Source organism: Capsicum annuum, chromosome 8, assembly GCF_002878395.1.
Source record: "Capsicum annuum cultivar UCD-10X-F1 chromosome 8, UCD10Xv1.1, whole genome shotgun sequence".
In the NCBI taxonomy this organism is placed as follows: Eukaryota; Viridiplantae; Streptophyta; class Magnoliopsida; order Solanales; family Solanaceae; genus Capsicum; species Capsicum annuum.
This window is the reverse complement of record NC_061118.1, coordinates 112946502-112968060: the sequence shown is the minus strand read 5'-3', so window position 1 is coordinate 112968060 and position 21559 is coordinate 112946502. Positions and strand designations below refer to the sequence as shown.

General features: G+C 36.0%; 1 protein-coding gene across 1 annotated transcript; it reads right to left on the bottom strand.

Moving 5' to 3' along the window:
• Positions 1-9708: 9708 nt before the first annotated feature.
• On the bottom strand, positions 9709-18146 carry LOC107839067 (E3 ubiquitin-protein ligase AIP2). Its single transcript, XM_016682416.2, has 5 exons — positions 17817-18146; positions 11034-11259; positions 10752-10912; positions 10165-10380; positions 9709-10036 (listed from the first exon to the last, which is right to left on the bottom strand). The coding sequence occupies exons 1-5, from the start codon at positions 17955-17957 to the stop codon at positions 9887-9889; spliced, it is 894 nt and encodes a 297-aa protein (XP_016537902.1). The 5' UTR covers positions 17958-18146; the 3' UTR covers positions 9709-9886.
• Between the last annotated feature and the right edge of the window lie 3413 nt (positions 18147-21559).

Below are 21559 nucleotides of genomic sequence, written 5' to 3'. Positions count from 1 at the left end.
CCTGCTGATTTAGGCAATCGGACTGAGCTGAGGAGTTATTTTGTTGACCCTGAGGACCTGGCTATGGACAGTATCTAACTTTATGGCCTGGCTTGCCACAACCAAAACAGATGCCACTACCTGCTCTACACACGCTATGATGGTGCTTACCATAAATCTGGCAAAGAGGATAGGTGCGGGCACTACTAATACTGCCCTGGGTCTTAGAGCCTGGTGCTCTATTTTTGTTACCCTCTCTGAACTTAGAAACTGGAGCACTAGATGTAGAGAGAGCTAGAACTGATGACTTAGGATGAAACTGAGAATGGTTTCCTCCTTCTGATTTAGGCTGACTAAAATTGAAGCTACCTGTCCTAGCTTTCTTATTCTATTTTTCCCTCTGCTTAATTTTCTACTCTTCTATCTGTTGAGCATAGGTCATAAGTCTAGCTAAGGTCATATCACTATTCAGTATGGCAGATCTACACTCATTAACCACACTGTCATTCACCCCTGAAGCGAACTTACTGATCTTGGATCTACTGTCTGCAACCACATGAGGGGCATATCTGGCTAAGTGAGTAAACTTAAAAGAATACTATTTCACTGTCATATTGCCCTGCTTGAGGTTGATGAACTCTACCACCTTGTCTTCTCTAAGATTTTGGGGAAAGAATCTGTCTAAGAATACAGTGACAAGCTCCTCCTACTCTATAGGACCTGCATCATCTGATCTTTTGGGCTTCCACTATTTGAACCAAGCATGAGCCACATCCTGCAACTGGTATGTATCTAGCTCATCACTCTCAACAGTAGTCACCCCATGGCGTCTGTCACTTTCTAAACTTTATCAAAGAATTCCTGTGGGTCTTCATCTACCTTAGACCCAAGAAAGGTTGGAGGATTCATTAGGGTGAAGTCCCGAATCCTCACTGCAGCTGAGTTGTCCACTGGGCTGGCCGAAATAACTGTTGGCCATTCATTATGAGCAGCGACTGATTGAGCAAGAGTGGTAAATATTGTCCTAAACTACGCATGAGAAATATGATCACCTAAAGGTTCTTCGGGCTGAGGGGCTGACTGAGTTCTTCTCTTAGGAGGCATGTTCTGAAATAAAGAGAAGAAGCGGATTAGACTGAGAGGCTGACTTGTGATTATGCTCACTGGCACGACATAAATACTGAAAAAAGAGAAACTGTTCTTAAACATCTCATAGCCTCTTACACATAAATGTGGCACGCAACACACCCATGTACAAGACTCTACTAGATACGGCTTTCAGACTTCTTGGGACTCTATTGAACCTTAGGCTCTGATACCAAGTTTTTAACAACCCAATTTGTTGAACCGGAATACTACACAGTTTTCATGACCCCGAAGGACCACAAGCTAACCCATGACTGATATTTGTACCTGTATACTACATAAAATAACATAATAATATGAAAACATGCACTGAAAGACCATAAGTTTCGATCATGAACATAACTGAATAACATAACATCTGTGTGGGGTAATAGAATACTCAAAACAAAACTGAAGTCTAAAATATAATAGTCTATATCTAGTCTGTATCTAGTCTGAAAGCCTCTACTGTCTGAAGAATCTGAATAAGGAATTGATGGGACATATTCCCAACTAACTCCAACTAATAAGCTAATTAATGAGATACTAGAAAATCATTATGTCCTCAAAGGATGAGGACTAACTTCTACTCTGACTACTAAATTTGGAATAACTACTGATCTGGAACTCGTGTCTCTGAACCTATGGTGTAACATAAGAAGAAACCACCATAGCGCGAGTGCATCAGTACATATGTAGCAAGTATACATGTGAGGTAGGCTATATGTAATGGTTCACATGCATGAATAATGCTAACTGACTGTCTAACATGAACGTGAGAATACATGCATAAATACGTAACTGTAACTGACAACATGATTTCATACTTTCTGAGTCTGTATACTGATAATGTGATATGCTAGTAACTGATATAACTGATAACATGAAGGACTATATCTGCATAATACTGATAATATGGGTGAGTGTATCTAGGTATAACTGATAACATGGGTGACTATGGCTGATAGTCTTGAATCTGATGGAACTATCTGAGTTCCTTACTGTATCTGAGTTGATTGTATCTGACAGTCCTGAAATCTGAAGAACTATCTGAGTTCTATTACTGAGACTGATTGACTGTATTTGACAGTCCTAAATCTATAATATGAAACTGTGGGAAGTAGTATCTAACCGACATGCCCTAAAGGTGTTATAATAGCTGAGCTGGGGTCCAATCAATGCCCTAATTAGGAGGGTGTCAATACTGCACCACTGGTAAGGACAACGTGTGAGTAACCCTCATATAACAGGTAAATCTAGCGAGAATAGTGGGAACCCTCACATAACAGGTTAAGACACCTCATCTACCCTCATATAGCAGGCTACGATGTCTCAACCTATGCTGGATACAAAGTTCTGGAATGCAAGGATTGCTTCTAGGAATCACACCCTCATATAATAGGTGAGTCCCTATCCTTGGGTTCACTCGGTGCTAATTCCCACACCCATGTTAATGGACACTGAACATGATTTACCAAACTGAACTGAGCATGGACTGAGTTACTAAATTTTCGTGGCTGATGAAATACTACTCATATCTGACAACTGACTGAGTCATGAGATTATAGAGATTTTTCCCAAGTCATAAGACTATCTGAAGTCTAAGATTTCATAGCTTGACTGAGAGTATCGTGAAAACATGACATGGATCTAGGCACACATCTAATACTTCGGGTATAAGTACCCCTAGGACTCGATGGAAGGAAACTGACATGATTTGATATTCTTGAACACATTATAAATACCACAATACGTTTATTGAAGCATTTCATCAAAACGTATAATAGGCTTAAGCTGTTAAATTTATGGGGATTTTCATGATATCATGCTAGTTAGGCAAATTTTCTTCATCTAGGCATTTTATCAAACATATGGCAGGCATAGTACATGTAAACATCATGGTATAGCAATTAAACATCATGGTTCAATTCCAATTTCATGATACATGGTTTAAGTCATGAGATTACATAATTATTTATCTATACTAATCAACCCACATGGAATTTATCATCAAATCATGGAATAGAAATCAATTCCTCATTTATCAACATGAAAGAGAACATACAAAGCATGAACACATGAAGAAAATCCATAACTTGTAGTTGAAAAGGGATTTTGGACTTCATGGATGAAAGGATCCCATGAATGAACACTATGCATACCTTAGTTCGTGATTTCGTGAAGATTGGTGGTGAAACCTTCTAGAAATTAGACCTTCTATGAAAATCCTAGCTTGAGTTCTTGAGAGTATTTGAGAAAAACATCAATATTTTAGATGAATAAGGGCTAAATCCTGTGTTTGGAAGCTTATATAAAGGGGGAATTGACCCCTTTAACCCTGTACATGTAAGTTAATTTTTAGTAAAATTTCTCGAATTAGGCCCTTGGCGCGACGTGGAGTTATCGCGCCGTGTCACTGGAAATTGACAAATGGAAAATTGCACGGTGGTGCAACATGGATCTATCGCGTTACCACCTTATCTATGACCTGAAAGTTTGGCGCGACGTGCCAATATCACGGAGCAACATTGGAAATTGATAATTTCCATTTGAGCTATCTCTGTGACGCGCTGAAGGCTCAGGTCAAATACTGTCTTACTAAAAAGTCTCTAACTCTTCGTCTGGGTGTCGGATTTGGGCGAATTATATATCGATGGAAAACTTATTCAATTTCCCACGTGATAGGAAGTGAAAATTATGGAAATACCATGTGTATAAGGATGAATTATTATTTCAAAGCAAGTTCTAACATCCTTGAGAGGATTTTCAATCTAAGAAAAATCACGGGTATTACAACTTCACATAACTTGGTTGCTAAATTCTTGAAGATTGATGGTGGAATCTTGAGCTTTGAATTGAAATTCAATCACCTAGGGTTTTTTTTATTGAGAAATTTGTGAATAATGAGTGTATGTTGCAAATAGAGCGCTAAAATTTTGTGTTTTAGGGGGCTGAAGGACGTGGAAAAATACCCAAATACCCCTAAGGACGCGGCTTCTAATGACAGGAAATTAAATTATCGATGAGCAGACCAATGCGCTGCATCGATGGGATAGACACGATGGATGGTGTGCCGCATTGAGTCCACATCAGTTCACTGGAAATTGTACTGAGGTGAGGGAAAAATTATCTGTCGATGCGATGGACGACACGACATATCAAAATCGCATCGACTCACTATTTTGGTCATTCGAACATGGTCTAAACGAGGTCCGAATAATCTAAAACTTGTCTGAAAACACCTAATGACATTTCTGATCATGACTCAACCTAAAGATTAATACTTTAAGGTCATAAGTGTCATAAAATGGATTTTCCAACTTACGAAGGCTAAAATAATACTAAGTCTGAATACTTAGCTGAAATTTTCTAAGTCTGGGACCCCTTAACAAGCTTTTAGGAACTGAGTTAAGCTTAGAATTTTTTGGGGTCTTACAAATAGTTTGTTCATTCCCTAAAAGAAAACGTCTTTGATTGGTATACAGACCTTGAGCTTAATTCCATCGATAGGTGGGGGCAATTAGAGAATGAGTTTCTAAATTACTTTTATAGCATAAGGTGTAGAATGAGCATGGTAGAGATCACAAATACTCGGTAAAGAAAGGATGAACCAGTCATTGACTTCATCAATTAATGGATAAATTATAGCCTAAACTGCAAAGATAGGCTCAACGAAGCTTCTGCGATAGAGATGTGCATCCAAGGAATACACAAGGAGCTTCTCTATATCTTTTAATGAATTACGCCAAAATCCTTGGAAGAGTTAGCTACTCGTACTCACAACATGGAGTTGAGTATGTTTTCTACTAGAAAGGGAGCAGCGCCTATCCATGACCCTCAAAGGGAAAAGGATAAGCAGAAACCCAAAAGATGGAGCAAGTTTATCCGTGAAAATGACAAGAAAGAGTCAATAAATGTTGAAGTGTCTCCTGTGAAGGTCACCAAGAAGGTAAGCAAGAAGAAAAGTGTGAAAACGGCTTTTGGAGCACATCCAAATAAGAAAACTTTGAAAGAGATGCAAGAAAAGAAATATCCCTTCCTTGATTCTGATGTTTCTGAGATTTTCAATGAGCTGCTTGCGCATAAGATCATTGAACTCCCAGAGATGAAGCGACCCAACGAAGCTAGAAGGATCAATGACCCTAATTATTGTAAATATCACAGGCTTGTAAGTCAACCTCTAGAAAAGTGCTTTTCTTTAAAGACAAAGTCATACAACTAGCAAATGAGAAGGAGATCTTTTTCGACGATGAGATAGCCAGTTCTTCTCAAATCTCTATCATATTTGGTTTGTTTGATCCAGTCCAAATATGTGTCAAATCTCATAATGAGAAAATATTAGAGCCTGACAGGTCTTCACTTGATGAAGGTGATGATAAAGGTTGGACTCTGGTGACCAGGCACAGATGCAGGAGGACGGGTCTGTGAAAGAAGTCATTCGAGCATCCAATCAGAAGGAGAATAGTAAAGAAACCAAGAAAATAAATGTTGGTTGAACTTCTAAAAAGTACAAGCGTAATAGAGATTCACCTCCAAAAACTATGATGTCCAGTAACATTGGGGGAATTCTTACCAAGTTGGTTTCATGTGAAGACTACTCGAGTCAACCTTGAGGCATCTTGTTTTAATACTGCCAAAGAGGGGGAAAAGGCTGAGAATCTACCCATGGAAATTCCTTCATCTTCCAAAAAGCTTGTTGAAACTCTTAACGAAGAGAAATATGTATGTGATACAAAATTCACATTTACAAATGATGATCTTCTACTTGGAGAAGCCCTACACAATCGTCTCTTGTACATGGTACGTCAATTTCTATGAAAAAGGATAAATAGAAGCTTGATTGATGAGGAATACGGAGTTAACTTCCTGTCTATCCATACAATAAAGGAACTTGGCATCGCTACGGACGAACTGGTCGAAAGCCATATAATGATCCAAGGCTTCAACCAAGGGGGCCAGAGGGCCATGGGATCTATCAAGTTGGGAATTTGTATGGATAATTTTCAATCAAATGCATTGATGTATGTGATCGATGCTAAAACTTCATATAATATATTGCTTAGTAGGCCTTGGGTGCACGGGAACAAAATTATCTCGTCCTCTTACTAGAAATGCTTGAAGAACTTTGAAGGTGGAGTGAAATAAAGATAGTAGTTGATGATAAGTTATTCACTGAAGCTGAATCACACTTTGCTGATGCAAAATTCTACTTGAAGAATTATGTCCTGAATGAGAAAACTATTGATGATGTCACCAAGACCAAGTGTGATGATCTTGCATCCAAGAAGGTTGTGGTCACTATTGAAAAAGTCTCCACCAAGAAACCTCTCTCCACTTCAAATAAAGAAAGTGTCACTCCTATGAAGAAAAAAAGGTAACTCTTGTTTTTTGCTACGTACCAAACGTAAAGAAAGAGAAAGATCACCTATATGATGCCCAAGATAATGTGCTAAAGAGGCTAACTTTACCTATTAGGAAGATTTACGCAATAAATCCATCCTCAAGGCTACTTGGAGATGCCGTGGCTCAAAATCCGCCACAAGATATGACATTTCCTATGAAGCGTACAAAAGAGGGCTTCGATCCAAATGCATGTAAGTTATTTGTAAAGACTGGATATAATCTTAATAAGACAACAAGGTTGGGTGAAATTCCATTGAAAGGTATAACAAGGCAAGCACGTGAAGGCCTAGGGTACATGCAGCCACCTCCAATTCGCATCTCTATAAGAAGAGCAGTTAGTAACTACATCACTGTAGAATAGGAGTCTACTGCATCAACAAAAGGCCTTCTATCTTTGACTGACTTGGAGTATCAACCATAAGAACTTCTGTGTTCGAAAGGTTGGGTCCTCTAAATAAGAAGAAAAATAACAAGCATCGGAGAAGTCATTAAAGTACAACAATGCACTCTTCGCCTAAAATCTAGAAGGATTTCTAAAGTTTGATTCCTTCTAGAATAACGTGGCAAACGGTAGTTTTATGCAACGGGGTGCTAAAAGGAAAGGCTCATACTGTGATTTATACCAAGCAATGTGAGGAAGATAAAGAGTGTCGGCTCCTCATATCATGTAATGACCCAAAATGAGAAAGATGTCTCATCTCAAATGAAGGTTGATGAAGAGATATGAGATGTTTTTTGGTGTTATCATATATCCATCAACGACAATAATCCTCAATAGAAGAAAGATGCGGGAGATGCTCCATCATAACTTGAAGAAGGAGTAAAAGCCATAATAAATCCCTTGAAGTAAGTTAATCTTGGAACTGATAAAGACCCAAGACCAACTTACCTGAGTGCATTTCTAAATCAATAAATTAATTGTTGCAATATTTTCTTGTCTTGATTATTTATTTTTTGGCCTCGAGAATTTTACAGTTAAAAATAAATATAAAAGCGTTAGAATAAGAAAAACATAAAAAAGGATCCATCAACTACTTGAAACTTATATTAAAAGAGTGAAGGGCCTTAGAAATATTGTTTGGACTTTTTGCTCTTCTTTAAAAGTCTTTGATTTAGACAAAATCATCTTTTTATTTATTTTTTTTTCTAATATTTATGAGCTGAAACTTCATTAAATATATCTATGGTAAAACCTTTCCTAGTTAGAAGTCATAATAATTACTGACAACTAATATTTTTTCATTATTTAATAATTAATTTAATTTAATTTTAAGAAGATTTGAAAAATCTAAAAATAAATATAAAAGTGTTAGAATAAGAAAAAAAGCAAAAAAGGATTCATCAACTACTTGAAATTTCTGATGGTAAAATATATGCGTGCTTACACTAAAATATATATTTATGTTTACATTATTATATTAAAACGTGAAGAATATTTGAAAAGTGATTGAAACTTTTAAACTTCATTAAAAATCTCTGCAATAAATAAAATTATTTAATTTTAAATAATCAAATGTTACACGTGCGAGACACGTGCGGTTAAACTAATTGGATTAATCATTTAAGTCCAAACATGTAGGGATTTAATTAAAGTCCAATTTTTATTGGGCTAGCCCATTGATTTGGGCTACAAAATGAGGAACCCACTTTGCTAAGCTCAAGATATTGTCATATTCTAGAGGCTCAAATAAGCGTCATGTGTTAAATGACGTGGTATGCCAAATTAAATGAAGGAGTCAAATGTTAAAATGATAGGACCATGTCACATGTTAAAATAATACAGCAGGCCTAATGAAATCAAAGCCCATAAAAGACGTCACGTCACTTGAATTTGATTGGTCAAAGAAAGTCCATCTTCATCATGATTCTTCTCTTTCCACAAGTATAAATAGGAGTCTCATAATTCAGAAAACCCAGAACTCTAACAAGAAGCAAGAGAAAGCTCGTGGATCAAACAGCGCAATTTCTCTTCAAGATCAAGACTGCAATATTTCAAGATTGCAATATTCAAAAACATGCAAGCAAGTTCATCAAGATTCAAGATCAAGACTGCAATATTTCAAGTCTGCAATATTCAAGAACATGCTCAAAAGCTACAAAGTTCAGGCATTCAAAGCAAGTTCATCAAGATTCAAGATCAAGACTGCAATATTCAAGAACATGCTCAAAAGCCCTAGTCAAGATCAAGATTCAAAATCAAGACCGCAATATTCAAGAACAAACTCAAAAGCCCTTGAACTCAAACACAAGTCAAGATCAAGACCCTCAAATAAACAAATCAAATTCAAATTCAAGATCACGCTTTAAGCCCTTGAATTTATATTTGAAAAGGCTAATAAAAGGATTCATAGAGATTGTAACACTCATATACTGAAATTAATAAATTAATTGTTGCAATATTTTTTTGTCTTGATTATTTATTTTTTGGCCTCAGAATTTTATTGTCAACACCGTGATTTGAAGGGATTATGGATTATTATTTTTTTTTTCACAAATAAGCACAATACCGTGAACCAAGGGATTTGGACACTCTTCACTTGCAATTGCTTTTCACATTGAAAGAACATACAAAAGGGAGGGTATACAAATAGAATACAGAGAAGCAAAATAGCGATTTCACAGGCACTTTTTGCAATCCGAGATGAGTTTGTTACAGTGGTTGAAAGTGATGAACACGGCTGGAATTGGGGGATGTTTAATAGACACATCCATAACTGTGAAGAATGTGGAATTGAAAATGGATTCTTCTCCGATCCTCCCTTTTACTTTCGACCTACCTATGTCCTCTTTTTGGACCATCTTCCTTTATCAATGATGATGCAGCTATCCTTTACCGGCTACGATAAGTTGAAACAAGGCTGGAATGGGATTTTAATCGACAAGTATAGATACATACCCAGTACACCGATTTGCTGCAATAGCCAAAGTGTTGCTAAATTGGGTTGAGAGGATTTAAGTTTGCTTAGTAAGGTAATTTTCCCAACAAATAAAGTTGAAAGGAATAGCACGGGAAGTACCAAGATTCTGGTACAGGAAATGTTTATGAGCCCTCTAGTACATTGCTAGCTCTAAGTCACTCGCATACTATATTTACTTGCTTGCAGAACTCAGAATTCAGCACCGTCGTCCTCTCGATATCCTGAAAAATCATTCGTAAAATAATCCAAGAGGTTTGCTGTTGAATGTTAAAGCACCCCAAACTAGCAATACAAAACCAGCAGAAAATCAATATATATGCATTCCAAGCAAATCCAAAGACGGTTTTATAGTACATTTATACACCCAATATATAAAAGAAATTTGGTAACTCCTCCGCCACGGCCCAAATTGTCAGCAAAAGCAGACAAGCACAAGTTTCGATTTGTTTGAGTACTGTGCATTATACATACATGTATTCACCCTCACGAACTGCATTAGCAGCCCCTTTTCTTTCCTCCTCCGCTTCCTTTTCCCGCTCCTTCCAGTTCTCATAGTGATGATCATCTGTGAGCAACTCATGCCGACAAATTGGACAAGAGTTGTGCTCATCCTGTTAAACAAACATTGAGAATATTGAAAGACTTAGAAGATGTTATTGGATAGAAAAAAATGAAATTGTGACAAATTAAATTACAATGGCCAAAATATGATTAGTAGAGCAAAGTTTCACTTTCATACCAGCCATGGCTTCAAGCAAGGAGGGTGAAACATATGCTTGCACGGCAACTCTTGCATCTTGTCATCTACAACTAACACCTCCCTGCAAATCGCACACTCTGCATCTGCAACAAGCTTCATCAAGAACTCATCTGTGACAGTAATAACTGGGAGGTTTGCCACGACTTGTTTACTGGCAGGTGGTGCTCTCGGGGCAGCAGGACCGTCATCCAGCATCTTTAAATAAAACAAATTAGATTAGTTTTTAGTTCAAGCCAATTGTCCTTTAGGAAGAATGCATCTAATTCCCCTATAAGAAAATTTTCTTTTATATTTAAATAAAATTTTCCATCCGAGAATCTTTTTCCACAGATAGTTATGTACGTATTAAACAAGTGGTTTACCAAATGAGAAATAAAAGCAGAGTACATAAAATTCATAGTTTAACTCAAATGTTTTATAGAGTGGAGGGGGTGCGAGAATGCAAGAACTTTGCAAGTTAAGGAACTCCAAACAACACACCCTTGGCATATTGCTGCTCACTACTGACTGAAAAGTACAGGCTACAGTTGTGTGTAATGCAAGGACTAGAGTAAAACTAGAGGTACCTCTGGTATTATATCATCTAGTCTAGCAACCAGCTCCTCAAGTACACTGCGAGCACCTTCCGTAGTGTTAACATTGGCTGGATCACCCTGAGAAGACAGCTCGAGCCAAGCAGGCTGCTCAGGCTCAGGGTCAACAGTAAGATGCCCCTCAAAAAGGAACCCTGAATCAAAATAACAGGGTAAATATCAAATAGATGCAACATTTTGGTTGGTATATTTGTAGCAATAGGGCACATAGCTGATGTATCAAAAAAGAAAACTATAAAGAGGTCTTATCCGTACTTCTATTTGAGCCATTTTCTGTTGATGTTGTATTCTGAGATTCATTCTGTACTTCAGTTAACTGCTCTCGCGCCTGACTAATGCAACTCTGCAAATGTTTCTTCTCAGACGATCCTGACACCAGGTGCTCAGCCTCAACGAATAGCCCAAGACCAGCATTCCAAAATCCAGGCATTGTGTATCTTGTCTTTAAAATGGTGGCAACCCGAAATACAACCGTATAGAACTGCAAGCATTTGAAATCACTCAGATTTATTCAGTAGTAATAGAACTTTTTATGCAAGTAAAAGTACTTCTTGTGATAAATCTTTTAATTTTTATTTCAAGTCTTAAGCAAGTAAAGGCACTTAAAGTGGACTTAAAGCAAAGTAAATCTCCCTTGTCAATTCTCATATGCAGTTCCTTTTCCAAATCACCATCTACAGTTCGTGATGGATAAAGATGTAAACAGACCTAAAGCAAAATAAATCATATACAATGAGATGACTTTGGGCATGCTAATGTCATTTACTAGTTATCATATAACATGGTGGTTATGATATTCTGCATGTTATGTATGTATCTCCCTCCCACCTGAAGGCTTTGAGGTGCGGTAAAAGGTGATATAAAGCTTTGATAGAGTAATTTTCCTTAAAATATGCAGGCATGGAGATCTTATGACTATTACAGATGAAAATGAAGAAGCTATATTCTTCATAGTATTAGAACGCATATTACAAGAATCATTTACTTGTGACTGCATTTACTTAGGAGTATGAGCATATGGGGTTAAATAATCAGTTAAAAAGGGCAACTCTGATACAAGTATGATCATGATCATGACACTTTCGAATATTTTTTAAGACTAGTCACTAAAGGACTCGTTTGTCATTTCTCTATTATTTGTAATGTTGTATAAATAGAACCTTGTAGGGTTTAGGTGTAATATTTCACTAAAGGGTTTAGGTGTAATTTTGTAATATTTCACTAAAGAGTTTATTTTCTTAGTTTATGTTTGATATTGAAGACACTACTCTTGTGAGAGAGAGTTCTCAAAACTGAAATTAGGGCATAACATAAGGGTGGATTCTCTTATGTGTTGCAAAGCTTGAGATTTTGGAGCTTTGAAAGGTGGATGCCTCTCTTGTGTCATTGTAAGAGTTAGGTGTTTGTTGTATGAAGTGTTAAAGGTCCAAGAGTGAATATGCTCTTGGGTTGTTAAGACTACATCAACACTTGTCTAACTATCTATCTTTGTTTCTTGTCCTAATCTTGTAGTTTGTGTTGTTATTCAAGCCGTTTGGTTATTGTAGTTGTAACATTGTTGTTCTTCATTTTTATTGTCATAATATAATTTGGTTTGTTGCTGGAAATTAGGTGTTAAACACCTCATTACATGGTGTTTTTGTTGTGTTCTTGAATCCGAGAGGGGTCACCAAAAGAGGTCCATAGTTCCTTGAACTAGTGGACTATTTTGGTGTTTGTTTTCTTGTGTTTTTGGGCTGTCTTGTATCATTTGGTATCAGAGCAAGATTTGATTTTGTTCCAACAAAATCAATCTTGGGATTGTTATCTTGAAAATTAAAAAAAAAAAAGTGAAAAGGAAGAAAAAGAAAAAAAGTTACTGTTCACGTTTTTAGGGTCTTTCAAAAAAACTTGATTTTTGTGTGTTTTGTGTGTTTCTAGTGTTAGATCCTTGTTCCCTAACACTATTAGAGTCTAGAAATTGAAAATCCTAACAAAAAAGAAGTGTCAAAATCGAAAATCCCCAAAAAAGAAACTAAACCCGTTTTTGACCCTGGGTCAAATTTTGAGTTTTTGATTTTGTGTTTTTCTTGTGTGTTTAGTGTTAGATTTGTGTTCTCTAAAACTATAGGAGTATAGAGTTAGAATTTGAGCTAAATTGGAGGTTATTTAAGTCATCCACCATTGTTAAGCTAGAGTTTGAAGAAACTTAAAGGTGGGATCTCATTGTGGGAGGTTGTTTTGAACTCACGTGTGTTTTGTTTTGTAGAATTTGTATTGTATTGTTGTGTGTGGCGTTGTGGACTGATTGGGTGTCTTGTTGGACCGTAACTTGAAGGGTTATTTTTGGTATAACCACAATGGAACTCGAGACTTCAAATGCTCAAACAATGGATAATAATGCCATCAATCTCATTTTGGCTGGCCTTGAAACTATGTCCCGAGATGTGGCTAGGTTGAATGTGGGTCTTGAGAAATTAGATACGGATGTGGCATCAATAAGTGGGAAATTAGAACGTGTGGAAAGCCAAAGGAGTCGACCTTACACACCTCAAAACAATTCCCCAACAAATACTCCGGGGACCATGCACCAAATGCTATATCTACCAATTGCCACAAATCCAACCAATCTCTACTCCCGAAACCAAGAACAAGATAGACCAAACCATCCTCCACTCCACTAAGTCCAACAAGAAGGGCTTGGAACCTAAATACCATCACCAAAGCCGAACCCTCTCATCCAAACTCCACTTGACCAAAGACCTCACTATCCAAATCCAATCCCGCCACTACAAGCTCCACTTAACCCAAATAGATCTCAATTCCATCAAAGTGAGCCTTCCCGTTTTCAAAGGTGAGAGTGATCCTGAAGCCTACCTTGCATGGGAGTCGTCTTGTGACAAGATCTTCCAACTTAATGATCTCACCGAAGAAAACAAAAGTTGTTATGCTATAGTTCACTTCGAAGGGTATGCTAATACATGGTGGGAGTATGTTAAATGGTTTGGGAATGAGATGATTAGGGGACAACCTCCTCCTTGGTTTCGGTTGAAGAACCTTATGTGGCAACGGTACTTGCCCGAGACTTATAGGCATGAGCTTCTCGCCAAATTGTATAATTTGAGGCAAGGGAGCAAGAGTGTCATGGCTTACTACGATGAATTTCAACAATTGATGTTGCAACTTGACCACCGAAGCGAGCAAGTAAGTCATGACATTGTGCGCTTCAAGGTTGGGTTAAACAAGGACATCTCCACTCGCATGATGCTTCACAAATTCGACACCGCAGATGGCATCTTCCACGCGGCTTTAGAGGTTAAGAGGGAGTTCAAAGAGAACTCATTCATGGCTACCCAACCCGAGGCCACTAGGGTTTCCAAAAACATCCTCCAAGGTATAAAGGTAAATCGAATTCTACTTCTAATCCCAAGGAGTTTCAATGCTTCAAGTGTCAAGGGTGGGGGCACAAGGCTAGTGAGTGCACAAACCGACGGAATATGATCCTAAGGTGGGGTAGATTGTACATTATCTTGGAGAAGAGGTGGGCATTGAATCGGTTAAGAATGATGACAAACAGCAAGATGGAGAGCAAAAAGAAGCCAAAGTGCAAAATGAAGAGTATGGAGAAGATGTGTGGCCGGAAGAAGGAGATTGTGAAGTGCCTTTGTAAAAGAGGTGAGCCCGTGAATTTGTGGTCAAATTCCTCTCAAGATGGAGAGGATGATACAAAAATGATCATGATCATGACACTTTTGAGTATTTTTGAAGACTAGTCACTAAAGGACTCTTGTCATTTCTCTATTATTTGTAATGTTGTATAAATAGAACCTTGTAGGGTTTATTTTCTTAGTTTATGCTTGATATTGAAGACACTACTCTTGTGAGAGAGAGTTCTCAAAACTGAAATTAGGGCATAGCATAAGGGTGGATTCTCTTATGTGTTGCAAAGCTTGAGACTTTGGTGATTTGAGAGGTGGATGCCCCTCTTGTGTCATTGTAAGAGTTAGGTGTTTGTTGTATGAAGTGTTAAAGGTCCAAGAGTGAATATGCTCTTGGGTTGTTAAGGCTACATCAACACTTGTCTAACCATCTATCTTTGTTTCTTATTCTAATCTTGTAGTTTGTGTTGTTGTTCAAGCCGTTTGGTTATTGTGGTTGTAACATTGTTGTTCTTCATTTTTATTGTCATAATCTAGTTTGGTTTGCTCCTGGAAATTAGGTCTTAAACACCTCATTACATGGTGTTCTTGTTGTGTTCTTAAATCCGAGAAGGGTCACCAAAAGAGGTCCATAGTTCCTTGAACTAGTGGACTGTTTTGTTGTTTGTTTTCTTGTGTTCTTGGGCTGTCTTGTATCAAACTCGGTGCAGCTCCCGCTAAGCGCAGGGTCCGGGGAAGGGCCAAATCACAAGGGTCTATTGTACACAGGCTAACCCTACACATGGGGTTAAATAATCAGTTATCAAAATCTATTGCTGTAAACTCTCTCAAAGAAGAATAATGGATGAAGAAGTGTTTGACAAAAGAACTAGGCATAGAGATAGAGCAGCTACTAACTAGCCTATACTAAACCACTTGCTTAAGTTAAATGTTTTTTCAGAAGGAATACAACCCCTTACTTGTAAACGAGGATGTCTCTGAAAAAAATACACTGGTCACTTTCTCACTACACACTTCTCTGTGTTTATTAATAAAAGAATATGTGGACCAGTTCCCTTTCGTGGATTGACCTATTATGAATTCTCTTTCCGAAAGAGATCAATTGTTTAATTTCTCCATGCTGATATTAATTGGGACCTAAACCATCTACTAAGAGTTGGAACGAAAAAAGTTCCACTTACTGCATGAAAGCGGCTCTTCATCATAGTTACAAATATGTGCTAGCTTAATCAATTGGATATTATAAAAAGCACAGAATAGTCTATGTAGATAAGCTATCTCATTTTTGTAACAAAAAACAAGACTAAAATCAACAACTCGGTTGATCATCTTCCTATTAAAAGTAAACCTCAAAACTCTACTACCCTATTCCAAACCTTCATAGTGTGACTCAACAACTTGATACCCCTATAGTTGTTGCAACTCTGAATGTCACCCTTGTTCTTATATAATGAAATCATCGTACTCCATCTCCAGGATTCGGGCATCTTCGCTGTCCTAAAGCTAACGGTAAACAACTCAACCAGCCACTCCACACCTACCTGCTAGTGCTCTTACAAAAATCCACCAGAATCTCATCTAGCCCAGTCGCCCGACCCCTACTCATCCTACGAATAACACCCTTGACCTCCTCAACCTTTATACGCCTACAACAATTGTAATCGTGACACCTCTCTGAGTGCTCCAAGTCCCCAGTTATTGAACTCACATCATCACCTACCACTCTTCAATCCATTCCCACTCCATATGACCGTGTAAACCTTGTTTCCACTATTTGTTAATTATAAAGCTACCAGGTATCACCGATCAACACTCCCCCATCCCGCCGAACACTAATATTACATTCGACCAAATTTATGTCCAACCATACACTAGAAAAGGATATTTCACATTCTATAAAACAAGGATCAATTAAGTGTTTAATGTTTTTTTTAAATAACTATAGTGTCCAAGTAAGGAGGTATGTAAGAGGGATAAGTTCAAGTATCTTGGGTCCGTGATTCAGAGTAATGGTGAGATTGACGAGGATGTCTCGCACCGTATTGGGGCGGGATGGATGAAGTGGAAACTCGCGTCGGAGGTGCTGGGTGATAAGAAGGTGCCGCCCAAGCTTAAAGGCAAATTCTACAGGGTGGTAGTCCGTCCGGCCTTGTTGTATGGAGCGGAGTGTTGGCCAGTTAAGAACTCCCACATCCAAAAAATGAAGGTGGCAGAAATGCGGATGTTGCGCTGGATATGTGGGCTGACTAGAGGGGATAGAGTTCGGAATGAGACTATCCGGGAGAAGGTTGGTGTGACTTCAGTGGAGTGCAAGATGCGGGAAGCACGATTGAGATGGTTCGGACACGTGAAGAGGAGGGGCATGGATGCCCCGGTCTGTAGGTGTGAGAGGCTAGCGTTGGATGGTTTTAGGCGGGGTAGGGGTAGGCCGAAGAAGTACTGAGGTGAGGTGAGGTGATTAGGCGGGACATGGAACAGTTACAGCTCACCGAGGACATGACCCTAGATAGGAAGATCTGGAAGACGCGAATTACGGCAGAGGATTAGGGCCAGTTTGGGTCGCTAGTGTAGGGAATTACTTGGTGGGGGTTTTATTCCTGTTATGATTCCGTGTTTCGTGTTCCATGTTTTATTACGAATCTGTGTGCTTTTCTCTGCTTTCCTCTGTTTTATAATACTTATGGGTGCCGTATGTATGTTATGTAATCTGCTTCTGTGCTTTACTATGTGTTTGTGTGGTATCTCATGCCTTGAGCCAGGGGTCTTTCGGAAACAGCCTTTCTACTTCATCAGAGGTAGAGGTATGGACTGCGTACATCTTACCCCCAGACCCCACTAGGTGGGAATACACTGGGTTTGTTATTGTTGTTGTTGTATAGTGTCCAAACAAGCTTGCATGCACGTCGACTAATTCCAAGGGATATTTATCACCCCCCCCCCCCACCAGCCCTAGGTACCACATAACTTTTCTACCAAAGCTAGAATAAATGGAAATAAATCATCTAGTATTTTTGTCTCAGCTCGAAATTGAACCTGACACCTCATGCGTAATTTCTAATGGCATAGATCCCAATTCCTCAACCAACTTGATTATTTTTGAAGCAAACTATTCTCAATCATTCAGCTCCGACAAGTGAAAGTCGCAGCTAGTTTACTTTTTTACAGCTATCCAAACTAATGTATACTCAAAAACGAAAATAAGTAATCAAAATTCCCGGTAACAAAAGAAAAAAACCACAACAAAAACGTTTAATCAAATATTAATCCTTTTTCCCTTAATTTATCTGCTTTTCTTCATTAGTTGGGTAAAGCAAAAACACACGAAAAAAAAAATAATAAATAAAAGAAGAACAAATTACATAAATAAATGAGTAATAAAAGGAAAAGGGGTAATATTTACCGAATTACGAAGAGAAGGGGAAGCAGAAGGATAGTATTGAAGAAGAAGAGATCTAATGGAGGAAACTGCTTCCTCAAACATTTGTTTCTTTCCTAATTGCTTCTGCAATTCTTGAAGCTTTTGCTTTAATTCTTCTTCCATTTTTGCTTTTGCTTAATTCAATTAACTTTCAGTTCTGATTTATATTTTTTATATAGCTCTCTGTCTTGCGGAGGGGGAAATTGAAATCGGCTTTCCGTGTCATGTCCAAAATTGTCCCTTATCTTTCGTTCCAGGATCAAAATACTTTCTTATTCTTTTATATAGCGAGTATTAGGGGTTGTTTGGTTTGAGGTATAAAAAATTCAAGGATAAGTTATTTTGGGGTAAAATAAAAGATTATTTAATTTTTTGTTTGATTGGAGGGATTAATCTTATCTGGGATAACTTATTCCATCATTTTTCTTTTAGTGGTGGGATAACTTATCCTATATACATGGTGGGATAAATTATTTTGGGTAATCCCAGAATAATTAATTTTGGTATTAGTTATTTCGAGATAATAATTTCCCAACCAAACAGTCCCTACGAGTCCTCTTTTTTGTTAAACCTAGTTTAGTATACGTGCATTGTACGTATATTTAATATTAAAAAAAATAGTTACATGTATTTGTTTGTCTAATGTTCAAATATTTATTTATAAAAAAATATAACATTATTCGAATACGAACATAATTTATATGAGGTGATTGATATTTTAATTTATTTGAATTAATGTGAAGGCTTTCTTGAAGTTCTAAATATTAAAAAATTAATGAAATAATAATATTGTCCATTATGAAATTTATTTTTAAAAAAGATAAAAAGAAGATGAATGTTTCACTGCATAACAGACATCAGAGAATGTTCTTAAAAAATTTCATTGCGTAAAAGATATCAAATGCATTCGAAAATAGTCCTAAAAAGTTGATTTGTTACTCAAACTACTTGGACAATCTATTACTTCCTACACATATTAAAATGAATTACTTACTTTTTTTTTAATCGAATTATAATTAAAAAATAGGAGAACTTACACAAATCTCTGAATCTTTAAATGATATTACATTTTCTCCCAATTATTTGGTTAATTACATCTTATCCCGATTTTTTGGAATCATGATATATATATTATAAGGTCATACATATAAAAAGTGATACATTTAAAACTGACAAAATATTTATTTAAGAAAGTAACATATTCTCGTTTATTATTTTAGGAAGTAACTGGTTCTCTTTTATTCTGTGAAGAAAATCACGCACAATCGGTTGCACAATGAATTAATGAGATTCCAATTCCACCAACCAACTTTCAAATTTCAATTGGTGACCGCAAGTTGAGAATATCTATGGCTACTTCAAATGCATCCTCTCCTATTCTCTCTTCATCACCAGAAAATGAATCTCAACAAGCAGATTCCTTGTCTTCCCCCATGGTATTGAAGTTTGATGATATCTCTGCTAATTCGATACCGAAAAAAAAGGAATATCCAATAGATATGTCTTTCCCTGATATCAAAAACAGTATATATTCAATTGGCAAGTTCCGCATATCAAGAACAGTATATATTCAATCTACGCCAATTTTGGACAGTGAAACGTCGGAGTTGCAGATTCGTACAACGTCGCCGACGGAAGTGAATGAAGAAGAGAAGTAGGAGAAAAGGAATTATTATTTGAATACATGATACATCTGAAAATTTGAATTATTATTTGGCGGCGGATGATTACTATGTGATACATCTGAAATATGTGATACATTTGGTTGTATTTCTATGATTTTTATATGATTCATATTAAATATTTATGAAAGTTTTATGATTCATATTAATATTGTCTGCATTAGTTTAAAGAAATTATCTGTTATATTAGTGATACATTTTTATAGTTGAAATAAATGTATGTATCATCAATAATCCAACCGCAAATGTATCACTCATACATTGTCAATACAAATATATCTCCAATAATCTAATAGAAAATGCTTCACTCCTACACTATCAACAAATGTATCACTATATACTGATAAGAAAAGTATCATTCATATGAATCACCGTTACACTATGAAAATGTATCCAGAAAATTAATATTTTTATATATGTATCAATTGGATTAACAAAAAAATATGTATCACCGACAAATTTCATACTAATATTAACTTAAACATGTATGAATAACAAAATAAGTTTATATATGTATCAATCAATTTTTTCTAAAAAAAAAAAAGTGGGAGAGATTTTAGGAGAGGAAATTGTGAAAAAAAAAATAGCTGCATGCTTTAATGGAGGATAGCAAATCGGGAAGGAAGATCCTTGTCCATCTAATGATTTTCATGTTTGGACTTTGACTATTGAAAATTTTACAACCTAACATTTATATTGTAAATACTTATTTTTAAAAAAATTTAAAAATATGTGTATAATCTGGGAGAGATTTTAGGGAAGGTAATTTTTGAAATAATAAATATCTTGCATGAGTTAATGGTGGAGTAAAAATGGGATGTGGGGTTTTGTTGATATGTATCAAGAGTAAAATTGAAAATCGAGATTTAATGTAAATTTTTTAAAAAGTAAAGGATATTGGGTAATATAGTCTCTTAAGTTTGAAATTTGTATAATTTAGTGAACCATAAAAGAGGAGGAGATATAGGGATACATCATATACACCTTCAAGAGTACTGATGGATAAATATGGCTAAAAAGAAGTTCTTTTATAAATTAATTAGCCGATGATGTTTAATTATTTTTCATAAATTTGGATAAATTCTTTTTAGGCTCAAACAATAAAATCTTTTGTTCCTTAAAGAAATTTGAATTATAAAGAGAATAAGAAAAGTAAAGGCTATAGTCTCAAAGATTTTGAAAGAAACTATTATCTAAAAAAAAAAACATGAATAAAAACAAAATCAATAATACAATGTTAATGTTTAGATATTATATCTTGAATGTTAACTCTCTTTTACCGAAAATATTTAGCATAAACTTTTCTACTTTTTTTCAAGGAAAAAACAGAATTGGATGAGTGATAAAAAAAAAAAAAAAAATTTGAACGAAAAATAATTCTTCAAACCATATTATAAAATTTTTACGATAAAAAGTGTACTTAATTAATAAAATTTAAATATTTGAAAGATATATAAGAGAATTACACAATAACTAATGTATAATTATAAATAATATTAATCTATAAAATTACAAAAAATAAAATCAATTATGGTGAATATTGGGACAATCCCAAAAGCATGCATATAAGCTTGTGATGGAAAAGCAACTAATAGTAGAAAATAGGTTTGTCCCAATTTTAAACCACTTCTTTAGAAGACAAACATGCTTGCAAAGTATTATCTAATGGAGAAAGGTAGTTATTAAATTGATAAAATAAATTAAAATTAATTTTAAAAAATATGGTCAACCATTTGTAGGGGGATGCGGATATAGTCGGATAACTAATTTATGAAATAGATTTATTATATATCTAATGAATCTATTTTTATTTGTGCGTGGATATTTCTTAAATTTTGTTTCAATAGCTTTTAATGATTTATTCTTTTCGTAAGATATATTCATTAATTTGTTTGATTTATTATTTTATCCTGCAGTAATTGCAGAGTTACAAATTTCTGTATAATAATTTATCCTAACTGTACTGTAATGTATATCTAATTCTAGATTTTCAATGTTATTTATTATCTTGTGTTGTTCTTCTCGTAGTGAGTTTTTTAAATT